The 14,905-nt window shown below is 53.2% G+C and overlaps 1 protein-coding gene and 1 long non-coding RNA gene across 5 annotated transcripts in view; one reads left to right on the plus strand and one right to left on the minus strand.

The window, feature by feature from the left end:
• Positions 1-14,905, minus strand: part of CD6 (CD6 molecule) — a 40,462-nt gene that overhangs the window by 2,751 nt on the left and 22,806 nt on the right. For 2 of the 4 annotated variants that reach the window (XM_029956289.1, XM_029956288.1), the window contains exons 2-8: positions 7,268-7,336; positions 5,837-6,187; positions 4,767-5,078; positions 3,761-4,063; positions 2,682-2,747; positions 486-626; positions 106-204 (exon numbers count right to left, since the gene is read on the minus strand). In XM_029956289.1, coding sequence (XP_029812149.1) covers positions 106-204; positions 486-626; positions 2,682-2,747; positions 3,761-4,063; positions 4,767-5,078; positions 5,837-6,187; positions 7,268-7,336 — 1,341 coding nt within the window. The remainder of the gene's footprint in view (positions 1-105; positions 205-485; positions 627-2,681; positions 2,748-3,760; positions 4,064-4,766; positions 5,079-5,836; positions 6,188-7,267; positions 7,337-14,905) is intronic. The other 2 variants (XM_029956291.1, XM_029956290.1) reach the window with 2 other exon arrangements.
• On the plus strand, positions 9,622-10,966 carry LOC115306087. The gene is made up of 2 exons (XR_003915171.1): positions 9,622-10,399; positions 10,714-10,966. It is a non-coding gene; the product is annotated as an uncharacterized LOC115306087 (long non-coding RNA).

Consider the following 14,905-nt stretch of genomic DNA (forward strand, 5'->3'; position numbering starts at 1 on the left):
CCAATGGGGTGCTGCTTGGACCTACACAGTACTGACCCTCCAAAAAAAGTATTCCCTTCCAGTCCTCCCCAGCCCTCCTCCGGCCCAGGGTGGGTGGCATCCTACCTTCTTCTTTGGAAATGGTAATGGGGACATCTTGATAGTTATTGATCGCTTCTGGGGTGGTGGCGGGTGGGTGCTGGGCATTCACCACAACGGGCAGGGCTGAGAGAGGGGAAGCAGAGCCGCTACAAGTCACTTCTTGCTCTGTCTCGGGCTACCTGGTCCTGTTCTCACAGAGACCCCTCTCTCCCCACCTCTCCCTCAAATGCACACACAGTCTAGTCCTCCCATGAACCACTTATGCTGGGCATGCAGGGAAAATCCCAAGCGCGGCCACTGTCAGAGGGCACTCCATTCTGCTGAGTCCCCAGAGAAGGCCACATCTCAGGCCTGCTTCTTCCCTCCCTGGGCCTTTCCTGTGGCTCCCAGAACTCAGCACCTACCGTATTTTCCTTTGACTTTGAAGAGGATGAAGGCCGTCGAGATGAGGATGCCAAGGAGTAGAATTCCCAGAATGATGCAGAGGATGAGAAGTATTAGTTCTCGTGGTTTCCAGGCTTCCATTTGCTGGGTCACAGTAGATTCTGGAAGCAAGAATCCCAAATCAGAAAGAGGAACGAACACAGACCTCTCCTTGCCCTCCTTGTCTCTCCAGCCTCTCTCCCACTGACCCACTTCCCTTTTGGACTTCTCTTCCTTCTCTCTTCTTTTTTTCAAATGTTCCCATCTGCTTTTAGATGCCTTCTGTCGAGAGGTGCTCAAAAAAGGGGCACGGAAGGAACAATTAACGAAGGGAGCCTTTCCCCTGGCCCCCAGCTCAATAGTCATCGAGTGCCCACTGTGTGCCCACTGGGCTCTAGGGATACAAGTACGACATCAGCATCATGGGCCCTGTGGCCACTGTCCAGTGGGAGATCAACACGTTGACTCAATCCAATATGGTGTCATGCTTGCTGGGAAGGAGGTATGGGCAGGCGTGAGCTTTCCAAGGGGTACCTGATTCTCTGGTGGGAGGGTGGGGGCGGGACACAGAGGCTGGCTTTCTAAAGAAGGTGACTTGGAGCCACCTCTGGCAGCAAACAGACTATCCAGAGAGCGATATGTGTCTTCCGTGCCCCGATGCATCATTCCTACCAGACATGTATGACCTGAGGGCAGAGGTGAGGGCCGTGATTCTGGACCTCCCAGCTCTGCAGCCCCCATGTGGCTTGCTATCTTCACCTCTCTCTTGACCCACCCCTGCTTACAAGAACCCAAATAGAGGATAGAGGCGGGTGCTTGGAGCCCTCGCTAGAGAAGAAACGGGAACCGCCTCCTTCTTAGTGTCAAACCACAGGGTTGGATGAAGGGTAGCGACAGCATTACAGGGGACTGTGGCATGAGAGCATCCTGACCCCCTGGCTGGGCATAGTATCTGCTCCCCGTCCCTCCCGCCAACAGATTACCCCCTCCTTGTTCTCATTTTTTCCCCTTCCCTCCATTAGCAAAGGGGGCAACTTAGACCAAGGTGGGAGGTGGATTTAGCAGCAGGAAGTGGGTGCAAGAGAGAGGCTGGGCCATGGGGGCCATGAGAAAACCAGTGAATGTGGGCCCAAGGGGACAAGCTGAAGGCAGGGCTGTGGGGCCAAAGGCTACAGTGTGGTCCTTGGAGGTGGATCTTTCTCTGCATCAGAGAGAGTGTGCAAGCGGGTGTCTGGGGTTCTGGCAGGAGTTCACCCCACAGCCTGCGCCCTCCCCAGGGTTTCATCCCCCTTCTGTGCCCTCATCCATTGGTGGTTCTGTGTCAGGACTTAGTGCCCCTCCATCGGTCCCCAAGCCAGTGGAAGCAGGAAATGGCTCGCAGCCCATGAACCTGGGCCAGCCCCCGAGACTATCCTGGGGTCACCAAGGGGCTCCATGCCCGGGTTAAGTAATCACCAGAATACCTAATGCTCAGACAGTGCTTACCATCTGCTCCGCCCTGTTCTAAGCACTTTTGAGAAATGAATTCATTGGAGACTCATGACAATGCCAGGAGAAAGCTACTGTGATCATCCCCACTTTACAGTCAAGAGATCTGAGGCTCAGAGAGACTTAGCCCAGCGCGACACAGCCAGTGGGGGACACAGCTGGGCTCTGAGCCTCGGGAGTCCTCCGGGAAGTCGGCCAAGCCGTACACAGCTGGTGGGCACACCGAGCCCGGTTCATATCAGAGCTTTGGATGCAAACTCTGGCCGATGCTGGCCGGCACGAGCCTTTTTCTCCATGTAAAGGCGCTAATGAGACCTCCCCGATGGGGGTGCCAGGAGGGTTACAGGGCTGGGAAATAATGATGGTAAAGCTCTGGGCCACTGCCCAGGACGTTATTAACACACTGACTGTTCCCTACCGCTGGCCCGAGTCAGATCAGACCATCACTGGCTCTCTCCTGCTCTATTCTCCTGCCCGACAGGAGAGTGGGCCCCTGTCCATGAAATACCAGGATTCCGGAAGCTGTGGGGCTTACATGGCAGGGAGGGGAGCAGAGAGGGGCAAAAGCACCCACACAATGGAGCGTGGGGACAGGGTGGCGGCGGAGGGAGCCCAAGTCCATTGGAGGTGGGGGACATGGGAGGTGTGCACCCACTTCTCCGAGAAGCCGTGTACCCAGCGACACTCACCGACAGTGACAGGCTGAATGCTTGCAGGTGCTTCCGTAGTGGACAGATTGAGCAGACTCCGGGAGCCTGTCAGAGAGCACCGGTCATTCACTCACCACACGTTACCGAGCACCTACTGTGTGCCGGTCCTTGTGTGAGAAACGGAGCAAGACAGACATACAACCTAGAACTAAGGGCTACACACCCCAAATCTCTTTTTCTGCTAAGTCCTGGGTTCGTTCTTCACATTGGCCCCGGGGGCTGGGAAGCTGACGTTATGATCACTATCATAATCACGTGACAGGTTGAGATGGGGCTTGCTAAGTCCCCCCGTGGATATTACCCGATTTCCCAGCTCCCCGGTGAGGTGGCGCCTGTCTGCATCCACACGACCCTGGCCCTGAACCCCACCCCCACCCCCATGGGTGAATGGTAGAGCTAGGCTCCACGGACGCTAACACCATGTTTCTCTGGTTCTAACGCTCTGGCTTTTTCACAGCGTCACACCTCTGAAATTGGGATGCTGGCATCAATTGTTACCATCGATGGCATGTCACGGGTGTATTTTGGCAGCACTGTTGTCCTTTATGGTACATGAAACCATAATGGTGTCACCTGTTGGTGCCACTTTAGATTTGGTGAAATATGATAGAATCCAGTTCACAGTGTGGAAATGAGGCTTTGCTGAAATAAGAGGTTCCAGGTGCTCCCCAGTGCCTGGCACGTCATGGGGGCCCCACCGGCTGACATTATTATTCGTGTCTCTCAATATTATTCTTCTATGTCACCGGCTTTGGGACGGCAGTTTCATTTCCTTGAATGAATTCCAGTCAACAGATACCACTGCTTAGCATAGAGTGACGTCTCACCAAAAACTGGACTCATGCTTTGGGGGTTGAATCGAGGGTTCTGTGGGCAAGAACACCCTGATTAATTAGCCACGTCGGCCTGGGCACGGTAAGGACAATGGTCTCTGTAGGCCAGTAGTTTTCATTCCCACCCCAGGCCAAGCTTTGGCCCCTGGCCTGTCAATTCTAAGGCTTCAGATTCGGGTGGAAATGCTAGTCTGCATCTGGGGGGGGAGGGGCGCGGAGGGATACCTGAGCAGAGGACTCTGGCTGCACTCGACTCTTTGCAGAGGTTGGAGTTGTTGAACCTCCAGTTGCAATCGGAGAGGGTGGGCTCCTCCCCCTTGCATGAGTAGTACATTTTCCCTGGCAGCGAGTGGGGCAGCCCCTTGGGTGTTGCAGCCATGGTCCCGCAGCCCAAGGCCCGGCAGAGCACCTGGGCCTCCGAGAAGTACCACTCACTGTCACACACTGTGCTCCAGACCCCATGGAAATGTACTTCCACCTGCCCCTCGCAGGGGTCGGCGCCCCCAGTCAGGCGCCAGGACTGGTGCTCTGCAGAGGAGAGGTGCGGGGTGGGGGAAGAGTCAGGTCACAGGACCCTTTGGGCTGAAGCCCCCCAGCAGACCAGACTCATGAATGCAAACACCCTACAGCCAATCAGTCTCCAGAATCTGTGTCCTTTCCCTTCTCTATCTGCACCCTCTTGTCCTCTGCTCCGCCTCTGCTGGCCCATGCTGCTTTGCTACTCAAACTGTGGTCCGTGGACCTGCAGCAGCGGCATGGCATAGGATCTTGTTACAAATGCAGACTCCGGAGCCCTGCCCAGACCTACTGAATCAGAATCTCTACCAAGACCCCTTCTCCCTCACCCCCATTCCCGTGCCCAAGCGAAAACAAGGACTGGCTGAACCAGAACTTCATGGCCTCCTTGGGATCGCTGACAGCCTCCTCGGGGGTCTCCTTGCCTCCATCCCCCCTTGCTGCTCTGAACCAGGTGACCAACTTGCATTGGGGAAGAGTCTCACCATTGATGTCACCTCCTCCAGGAGGTGCGCAGGCTTGACCTGCAACTCTGGAGTGCCTGCTCCCTCTAAACTCCACCTGGCGTCCTTTCTTAGAGCATTTATCACTCTGTCCCTCGGATTTTCTTGTCTCTTAGCTTCCCTCTTGGACTTGCCCTCTCACCGGCAGGGGCCATCCCTCCGGGGTCCCAGGCCTAGGACAGGTAAGTGTGGGTAGGTGACCGTCTGCTAACCTGAGCACACCACGCCGGCGTCCTCCTTGTGACCACAGTAGCCGTTTCCGGGCAGCCCATGGCAGTCCCACAGGAAGTCCTCGGTCCCTGTGCAGCTCACCTCGTCCCGGTGGATGGGGCCTTGGCCAGGGGCGAAGTGCAAGCCGGGCAGGGCCTGCACCGCCCAGCCGCAGTTCAGCTGCCGGCACACCACCTGGGCGTCCTCCAGGTCCCACGCGTCGTCACACACCGACCCCCACTGGCCGTGCTCTAGCATTTCCACGCGGCCGGCGCACGGACTGCTGCCGCCCACCAACCGCACCGCGTGGTTCTCTGGGAAAAGAGGGGAAGAGGATTGTGGGTGGTTGGGAAGAACATGAGGAAGGGAGGGGTGGGAGGGTGGTCTTGGCTGTGGACCAGTGAGATGAGCTGGTAGTTCAGCGGGCAGGACTGGAAAACCCTGTTAGGGCTGAGGACCTGGTGGGCAGAGGTCGGAGACTCATCAGGACTAAGCACCTGTGGGAGGGGCTAGTAACCTGGTGGGCAGGACAGAGAAAAATCTGGAGGCTGTGGACTGGGTGGGCGGAGCTGCAGGCTGGTGGGTGGGGCTAGAGACCTGGTGGGCGGGGCCTGGAAAACAGGTCTCCTGGCCAGAGAGCGACAACGCTAAGGAGCACAAGGGAACCTGGCATATTTATGTACATGGGAGGTAGAGGCAGAGATAGAGGTCCTGTGCGAAAGAAGAGGCGGGACCAGTAAGTAAGGGCTAGAGACCCCGTTAGGATTAGGGACCCAAGGGGTCAGATTGGGGACCAAAGTGGTGGAGCTGGAGACCTAGTAGGGGGAGAGGTCCGGGGTCCAGATCTGAGGGCTTGCTCAGAGCTGGAAACGAGACAGTGCTGCAGTCCTCCAGTGTGGGAACCAGCTGTGTGTGCATTGGTGGCGGGAGGCAGGTGGCGAAGCGGGGGAGGAGGGGGATCTGGAGAGCGGGGCTTGGGTCCAGGGGCCAGGGCTGGGGACGGGAGTGAGGGGCAATGATTTGAAGGCCTGAGGGTAGGGCAGGCGGGGCCCAGGTGGCGGTCCACTTGTACCTGCGCAGGTGACCTCAGCCGGCTTCCCGGCACTGTCGCACACGTGCTCCTCCACGTGGCAGAGCAGCCACTCGGCCCCTTGGCACAGAACAGCAGGCGCCAGGACCAGTGTGGCGTTCGGGGCCTCGCTGGTGTTCCCTGCGCCTGGACCAGGCGGCAGCTCCGAAGGCGGCAGGGTGGGCTGGATGGTCGGCCCGGCCCTGCCGCAGCCTAGCGCTCGGCACACGGCCTCGGTGGCGTCGTGGTTCCAGAACGCTCCGCATGCCGGCTCCCAGGACTTCCGGATCCAGACCTCCACCGTCCCACTGCAGTGGCTGCTTCCGTTCACCAGGCGGACCCCGAGCCGCTGTCCTGGAAGGTGCCAGACGCGAGCTGAGGCCTCCAGGGATTGGGACTCTGCAGATCCCAGGGATGGAAGTGCGGGCTCCACCGCTGACCTGCTGTGTTATCTCAGGCTATACCCTCTTGGGCTCTGGGCCTAGCCTTCCAGTCTGCAAAATGGGGCTGAACTGCTTCATCCCTAATTTCCCTTTGTGGCCTGACCTGGTTCTCCTTAGGGTCAGGAGAAGGGGGCTGAGGGTGACCGTAGAGGTTAGGATGCTTCGTTAGGTCTAGGGTGACAGAGAACCTGGGGTCCAGGCCCCACAAAACTCCTTCTTTTGCCCCTGGCTCCAGGGCACCCTGGTGTGAAAGAAGGGCAGAGTTCTGGTTCAAGGCCCTGACCCTGTACTGTGGTGCCATGCTTCCACTCTTAGGTCCCTCTGCTGTTCTGAGGGACCTACCACTGAGGCTGCCATCATGACCTTGAAGCCCTGGAGGGTGGCCATGGGGTTGGTGATGGGGTTGAAGACAGGCTGTTTGGGGTGGTGGTTCCCCAGACACCTCCTTGAGGAGTCACCTGCCTATTTTTGGACTGTACCCTCCAGGTAGTGCACACCTTTGCACAGAGTAGGTGCCTAATAAATGTATGTTGAGTTAATCAAAGATCGACTTGGTGGAACCCCCGCCCCACTAAAAGTACTTCAGCTTGTTCTCAACAAGTCTCCTTAAAATGCTCCCTGAACCTTTTGACCACACGTGTGTGACATTTCATGTTAAGCGAGGCTCCTTGCCCAGCGGGGGGCTTGAACTCTTGTCCCTGAGATCAAACCCTGAGCTGAGATCAAGAGTTGGATGCCTAACGGGCTGAGCCACCCAGGTGCCCCACGCATATGTGGCATTTTATCAGTGACCTTTCAAAGGTGGTAGTTCTAAGATCTCAGAGTGAGTGGACTGGTAGGACTCAGGCGCTGAGCCAGGAAGAAGTGTTGTCTGAAGTTAGGGGGCCTCCCTGGTACCCTCAAAGTCTGTTTCTTTTCCTCATCACCCAGGACACCACCTGCTTTGATGTCAGAAAGCTGGCTGTTCGCCTCAGAGGGATTGTTTCCTTACCTGGCTCCAAGGGCTGGCTCTCTGCACTGCTGGTGTCCAGCTGGCCAGATGGGGTTGGAGTTGGGTGACCTGAAATTAACCAGCAGCAGCCGTCGTGCGTGAGTGAGCCTAGAGGTAGACAGCACAGAGCTGCCTTGAAGGACTGGGGCACTTTCTGGAGCTATGGCTGCCTGGGGACCTTGACATGACATGGTCCTGGGCCTTGGGCATAGTCACCTCCATTCAGGGCAATTCTCAAGCTTTCTTGCTGGGGTATCCTCCATTTCACCTTTGAACTGTGCAAACATGCTCAGAAATCAGAGTAGAGCAGGAGGGAGTGACTGCGGGCTTTGGGGCCACACCTACTTCCAGGCTGAGTGACCACGTATGGGTTATTTCCCTTTCTCGGCCAGAGTGGCAATTTATCAGCAATTGCGCTTAAGTGGGTATTGTGAGGCTAGAAGGAGTCAATACCTATAAAATACTGGACCTACTAGAAGAAGCTAAAATGGGAGTTATTCCCAGGAGGAACATTTTTGTTTGGAAAAACCTGTCTGAGAAATTCACACCCGACTTCCGGGTAACTGGCGCATCCTGGGGCGGGCCCGTCAGGATACAGAGCTTTTGGAGACGGAGAAAACTAACGTTTGCTGAAGCCTGAAGCTGTGCCCCTTCCCCACAGATCGTGTTCCATTTCCTTCAGCCACACAGTGAGGTAGATATTAGCATGCACTTTTTACAAATTAGGAAAGGGAGACCCAAAGAATAGAAACCACTTGCGTGTATAAGATGGTGTCCCGTTGGTCCTTCCAGAGCTGCCGTCCACTTGGCCCCGGGGGCTGATTTGTTTGGACTAAATCAACATCTCCCTGGGCCCTTTAGTGTTTGCTTGGCTCAGGCAATGGGGAGCCCCAGCAGAGGTAGGAGGGAGGGGCGTGGAGTCGTAGATGCTTATTCCCTTGGCTTCTCCTGTTCTTGACTCTCTCCTTCCAGATTTCACTGACCACTCCCTGGTCTTGTCTCCTTGGGCCCAGGGCGGTGGCCCAGCTTAGCCACTTCTGGTTCTTGCTTATCTTATCCTTTGTAAATAGTTTTTTTTTTCTGTGTTTTTTTTCATAGGAGGGAGACAGAATCCCAAGCAGGTTCCACACCGTCAGTGCAGAGCCTGACACGGGACTCGAACCCACAAACCATGAGATCATGACTTGACTCGAAGTCAGATGATCAACCAACCAAGCCACCCAAGCACCCCTGTAAACAGTCTTTTTGTAAATAAGCCCATTCAAACTCTTCTATTTTGACAGCGCATCCCGTTTCCTGTTGGGACCCTGACTGATACTTGGCCAGAGGCCCCCCAGCTTAGCAAGAAGCAGAACTTAGATTTGAACGGTCTCCAAGGAATCGGCTCCGTGCTGGGCAGTTTGCAGAAGCACAAAGAGACAGCTGTGGCGGGGGCTGCTGTGCTCCCAAAGGACCGCCTCTGCGTCCAGGGTCACTCTTGTACTGAGGTTGGGCCGTTGCCGTCTAGGAAGAAGGATGCGTGCTCACTGATGGGCTGACGTCGGGAAGAGGCCGGGAGCCTCCTCTGTCCCTTCCTTCCCTTTCTGCTCTGTTGGCCCAGTATTTGAGGCCCTGATGCAACCACAAGATGGAGGGGAATGCTGACCCAACGAGAATTTTGTGTAAGAAGTAAACCTTATTCCAGTTCACATCCGGGGGGCCCCTTCCAAAAAAAATGCGCAAAAAACCTAAAAAACCCAGAAGTGAACGTTTGTTAGGTTAAGGCATGAAGATTTCAGCCTGTGCTTGTTACCGCAGCCCAGCCCGGCCTGGTCTGACAGGTACAGGGGCTGCAGACTCAGGCACGGCTGTTCCGTGGTCTGACCTCCCCTGGGAAGATTCTGCGGACTCCTCCACCCAGGCGCACCCCTGCTCTGGCCCGCAGACATGGCTCTCCTGGAGGCCTCCGTCTGGGCCACTCCATCACTCAGACAGAAAGGAATCAGGCCTGGAATTGCCTGTCCTCACCAGCTCTCTGCCTGGCCGCCCAGCCTGCCCCCCTGGAGGGGAAAGGACTCAGAATTCCAAGCACACACTCCGTGGCTAATGTAATATTCAGAACAAGAATTCAGATGCCCACAGGTTAGGACTGCGGAACCCCGGTTCCCACGGCAACGGCCCCAGTGCTCCAGAGGCGTTTTCAGTATGTGTGCTAGGGCCCGGGGTGGGGGAATGGGGTGCTGGCTGCCGCGTGGGTGTGCGTGGGGTTTTGGTGGGCGTGTGAGTGTGTGGTTGTGACCGTTTGTGTGTGAGGGTCTTTGTGTGTGTGGAGGGCCCTAGCTCAGTCGTGTGTGTCTCTCTGGTCTGGGAAACCACTTTCCCATGTGTAAGACACACATGCTCTCTGCTTGAGACTGGAAAGCCCCACAGGACAGGGCTCACGGCCGAGCCAGCCCTGTGTCCCCCGGGCTGCCCACCCCTGTGGGGGCTGACTGACTGATGGGGGGGGTGGACCTGCCGGCTTTAAGGACAGCTGTCACCAAGGCCGTTTATTCCTGCTCAAGCATTTGTTCTCTGTGTCGCAGGCATTTTCCTGACCCTATCCCAAGAAAGGATCCCGGCTTTTGTGTCCTCTGACTCTGGTGCCTGGAGAAACTGAGGCAGGATTTGCCTCCCACCCTCCTTCCATTCAGGCCTCGATTCTCGCGGACGGCCCAGCGCAGGACCAGTGCGTCCCAGGCACGATATGGCTTCTGTCTGGTCCTGCATTCCACGCTTTTCTTCACATTTGATTCACTTTTTGCTGGAGTAAATTGATTTGAAAAGGAACCTTCACCTTTTCCTGGGAGTCTGCTTTACAGCATCAAGAGACTCAAATGTAAAAGTGTCCATTGCAGTGTCTTGAATAGCTAATCACGGGACACAGAGCGAATGCTCATTCGTCGGGGAAACGGAATGAATTATGGTCCATTTACAGCATGTCATCTGACGCCGCCTTTATAAAGAATGAAATGGACACACACCAGTTGAAGGGATTTCCATGCTGTGTTGAGTATAGCAAGATGCAGAGAAGAAAATGTAATGTGATACAACTGTGGTAAAGGAATGGCCAAGAAGGAAAAAAAAAAACCAACCCAACCCTTTTATGAACAGGTACAATTATATGAACATGGGGAAGACAGAGGGGCCAGATTTATGGATGTGTGACCTGTGCGTTCACAGTCCCCCAGCTCAGAAAGTTCTCTGGACATGGTTTAGTGCTGTCCCCATCTTGAAATTCTCAATAATTTTTGAAGAAGGGGCTCTACATTTTTATATCACACTGGGGGGGGGGAACTGGTCCTGGGGCTGAACATTCCTGCTGGTGGGAGAAAGAAGGAGAGAGAGAAAGCAAGCAAGGAAAGAAGGAGATAAAAGGCCGTATTTAGAAAACCATGTGTGGTATGAATCCATTTCTATAAAATTAGGTACAGAGGTCGACATGCAAAATCTTAGGAAATATGCAAGGACAGATGGACTTTTTGTACCGCTTGGCCCAGCTCGAAGCTCACTGTGAAATCACGTTTACTGAACGTAAAGCCACCTAAGAAATGTTAAAAGACACTGTGTCCCCCAGACTGCCCACCCCCGTGGGCATCATCAAATAAGGGCAGTCTCTATGATAGGCTCAGAAAGAACGACAGAGCCTTGACGATAAAATAATTAAAATAATGAAGCCTGTTTCTTCTCACGCAGATTTCTTCCATGTTATTTGATACCAAGCTCAGTTATCCTGTGTGCCCCACAAAATCATCTTGAGTTGTGCCCCTCGTTCTGCAAAGGTGTGGACCCAGAGGGATAAGGGATGGGGGGGGTGGCTTCCGAGTGGGAGGAGAAAAAGCTCAGCCCCGCCCCACACCAGCCCAGGACGATGGACAGCGGCATTTCAGGCCAGCCCCCAGCAGAACGGGACAGGACTCAGGATGGGGTAGCCGGGGGAAGGTGCCAAGGGAACGTGAAATGTAGGCGACTGAGGACAGGAGAAATGAAGAGTCGCCTAGCTTGGAGCCTGAGAGATACCTGTCCTCTTGTGTCACCCAGGCCCATGGGACTCCCCCGGGGCTTCGAGAGCTGGGGGACCTGGACAGGGAGGAGGCATAGACAGTGAAGGAGGGTCCGAGGCTCCAGCTGGCAGCCCAGTGTCAGAGCAAGCCAGGCGGGGAAGCGGTCAAGTCCCTTGGGGGGCTCACCAGAGCACGGCCCTGGGCACACCCGGCACAGGGGTGAGAGAGATACCAGTGGAAGGCACCCATCCACCCCCTGCTGTTTAGAGATGTGCTTGCCGAGGGGATGAGGCTGCAGGGTTGGGGTTTGAGGGGAAGGCAGGGTGGAGCTGGAGGGCCATGGAGGGGGGCGGGCACAGAACCAGTGTGTGGAGTGTGGCACACGTCACCTGCCACAGGCACGTTGTTTTTAACATCAGTGTAAAGTGTCATGAGCCCGTGTCAACAGCCTTAAGAACAACAACAGCAAAGCCCTTTTGATTCAGTCATTTTGCTTCTGGAAACCTCTCCTAAAGAAATAATCTGGAATACTACTTAGAGATTAGAGTCCATGCTTCAGAATTGGAAAGTTCTAGGCTCCTTTCTCCAGCTGAGCCCCTTTCTGTTTTCTTTTCTTTTAAGAGAGAGAGTGTGAGTGGGAGAGGGGCAGAGAAAGGGGGAGAGAGAGAATCCCAAGCAGGCTCTTGGCTGTCAGCGCAGAGCTCGATTCGAGGCTCCAACTCAAGAACCATGAGATCATGACCTGAGTCTCAGTCAAGAATCGGATGCTTAACCGACTGAGCTCAGGTGCCCCTGAGCCCTTTTCTAACTGTGTCATTCAAGCAAATCATTTAGCTTCTCTGGGCCTCAGGCATTCCCTCTGTAAAATGGGAACAACAAGGACTCCCCAGTGAGGGCTCACCAGGGAACATGAAAAGACACGACACATGTGAGACAAAGTCTTACCCTACCTCGTTTCTAATAAGAAAAAAATGAAAAATCCTCCAAACTGGTGACAACTGAATTGTCTAAAAGTAACCGGCAGATCGATTAGGAAGATCAACAGTTAAAATATTTGCCAAAAATATTCCCAACAGGTTTTTAATGACCTGGGGAACTTACAAATACATTGTGCCCTCCAGCCCCGCCCCCACCCAGCCTGGTTGTAAGCTTCTGAAGGTTTTTCAGGACCCAGAGGGAGCCCGAGTTTGGTCCCCTATTCTGTCCTTTCCTTGAACTGTGGGTTTTTTTCCTCTATGGCCCCAGTCACGTGCAAGTACAGTGGTTTTGGTGATGAGCTGTTGATTCCCATTAGGCCCGCTAGATTCTAAGGATCACAGGGACGGGACTGTTCCATCTTCCTGGCTCCTGGGACAGCGCCTTGCCCAGAAGAGACGCTAAAAGGATATAAATAAATGAAATGTGATCTCTACTACAGGGGGAAAAAAAAGCACAGGAAAAATAAAAAACACTCGCAGGAAATATACCCACACAGAGAGTTTTGTTGTTTTCTCTATCTTTTTGTTGCTCTAAATCTTTTAAATCTTCCACAACAGATTAAAAATTAAAGGTCTCCAAAGAAACAAGTGGGTGCTTTTTCGGGGAGAACATGTGGCTAGCTTGCAGTGCTAATACAATGAGTTTTTTTTAATGTTCATTTATTTTTGAGAGAGAGAGAGAGACAGAGCCCAAGTGGGGGAGGAGCAGAGTTGTCAGCCCACAGCCCGATGTGGGGTTCGAACTCATGAACCACAAGATCATGACCTGAGTCGAAGTTGGACGCTTAACAGACTGAGCCACCCAGGTGCCCCCACAAGTGAGATTTAAGTCGACTGTCCACTCATTCTGCTCACCTGAGCCCAGTGTGGCCGAGTCAGCCAGAGCTGCATCTCGCTCCTGGGGGTGAAACGGAGAGCTCATGTGCTCTGTGGGCCAAGGTGTTTTTTCTCCAGTAAATGTCAGCATCGTTGGGGGCAGAGTGGAGGCGTCACCGGGGCTGAGTGTTAGAGGAAGCGGGTCTGGACCGATTTCTATCATTAGCTTTCTGTGTGACCTTGGATGGGTCTTTTATACTCCCCGGACCTGTCTTCTCACTTGGGGGACAACAGACTGATAGCTTTCTGGTCTCTTCGAGTCCTTCGATGCTTTTGTTATAATTAGATAAAGTATATAATGAAAGACAACATGTAATGAACACTCACTGTATGTCCCATAGATGACAATTACTATCAATGTGCTTTATTCCCATGTAGTATCTATTCAACTCCTGAAACTATCCTATGAGGTGGGCATTAATAACATCCCTGCGTCATCACAGAGAAAAGTGCAACACAGAGAAGTTAAGTAAATCACCCACAGTCACCCAGCTGCTCCGTATTAGAGGCCAGCTTGGAGCCTGGGCGGTCTGGTTCTAGATGCCACTCCTTTTTTAAAAAATGTTTAATGTTTATTTTTGAGAGAGAGACAGAGACAGAGTGCGAGCAAGGGAGGAGAAGAGAGAGGACACACAGAATCAGAAGCCACTTCCAGGCTCTGAGCTGTCAGCACAGAGCTCACAAAGGGGTGATCATGACCTGAGCTGAAATCAGGCACCCAACCCACTGAGCCACCCAGGGGCCCCTAGATGCCACTCTTTTAAACCACTGCATTGCCCTACTTCCAATATCCTATCCATATAGATGAGAAATCTGTCCTATACTCTCAGTCTATTGTTACAGGGGGTTGGTTCATCATATGCAAAGAGTTCTTATGTATAAATGCAGCAGAGAAGTAGAAATCTGGAGATGTTAGAGATCCTTCTGTCCAAAATGGAGAATGGTGTAGTGCTGCATTGTCCAATATGGTTGAAATTTTTATTTTATTTAATTCACTTCATTTAAATTTAATTTTAAAAACTGATATTCAATCCAGTCATTGGAAAACTTCAAAAACTGTTCGAGCTACTTAGATACGTGACTCTACCTTTGTCATAGTAAATTTTACGAAATCTAAATACAGAACGTTAGTGTCCAGATTGAGATGGGCTTTAAATGCCAAGCATACACCATATTTCGAAGACTTGGTGAGGTGAGAAATAGAATGTAAAATAGTTCATTAATAACTTTTTATATTGACAGCATGTTGAAATGATATTTGGGACATATGGGTTAAGTAAAATATATCATTCTGTTAACTTCATCTGTTTGTTTTTACTTTTGTAAATGTGGCCACTGGAAAATCTAGAATGACAAATGTGGCTCACATCATATCTGCATCAGACAGCATGATGTGGGGGGAACATGGGCCTTGTAGCCAAGAGCTTGGACAGGAGTCCCAACCCTGCCTTTACTAACTCTTTTTTTTTTTAGTTTATATATTTATTTTGAGAGAGACCGCATGCCAGGTGGGGCCCCCCTGTCCTATTTCCAACCCACACTGATAGAAACAGTTACCCATCTCGAGCACGCTGGGTCCAAGATGCAGAGAGAGAAAAAGAGAGCATGCACATAAGTGGGGGAGGGGGAGAGAGGGGGAGGGGAGAGAGAGAATCCTAAGAGGGCTCCGTGCTGTCAGCGCTGAGCCTGATTCTAGGCTTGAACTCATGAACCATGAGATTATGACCTGAGCAAAAACCAAGAATCAGGTGCTTATCTGGCTG

This window comes from Suricata suricatta, chromosome 11, assembly GCF_006229205.1.
Source record: "Suricata suricatta isolate VVHF042 chromosome 11, meerkat_22Aug2017_6uvM2_HiC, whole genome shotgun sequence".
In the NCBI taxonomy this organism is placed as follows: Eukaryota; Metazoa; Chordata; class Mammalia; order Carnivora; family Herpestidae; genus Suricata; species Suricata suricatta.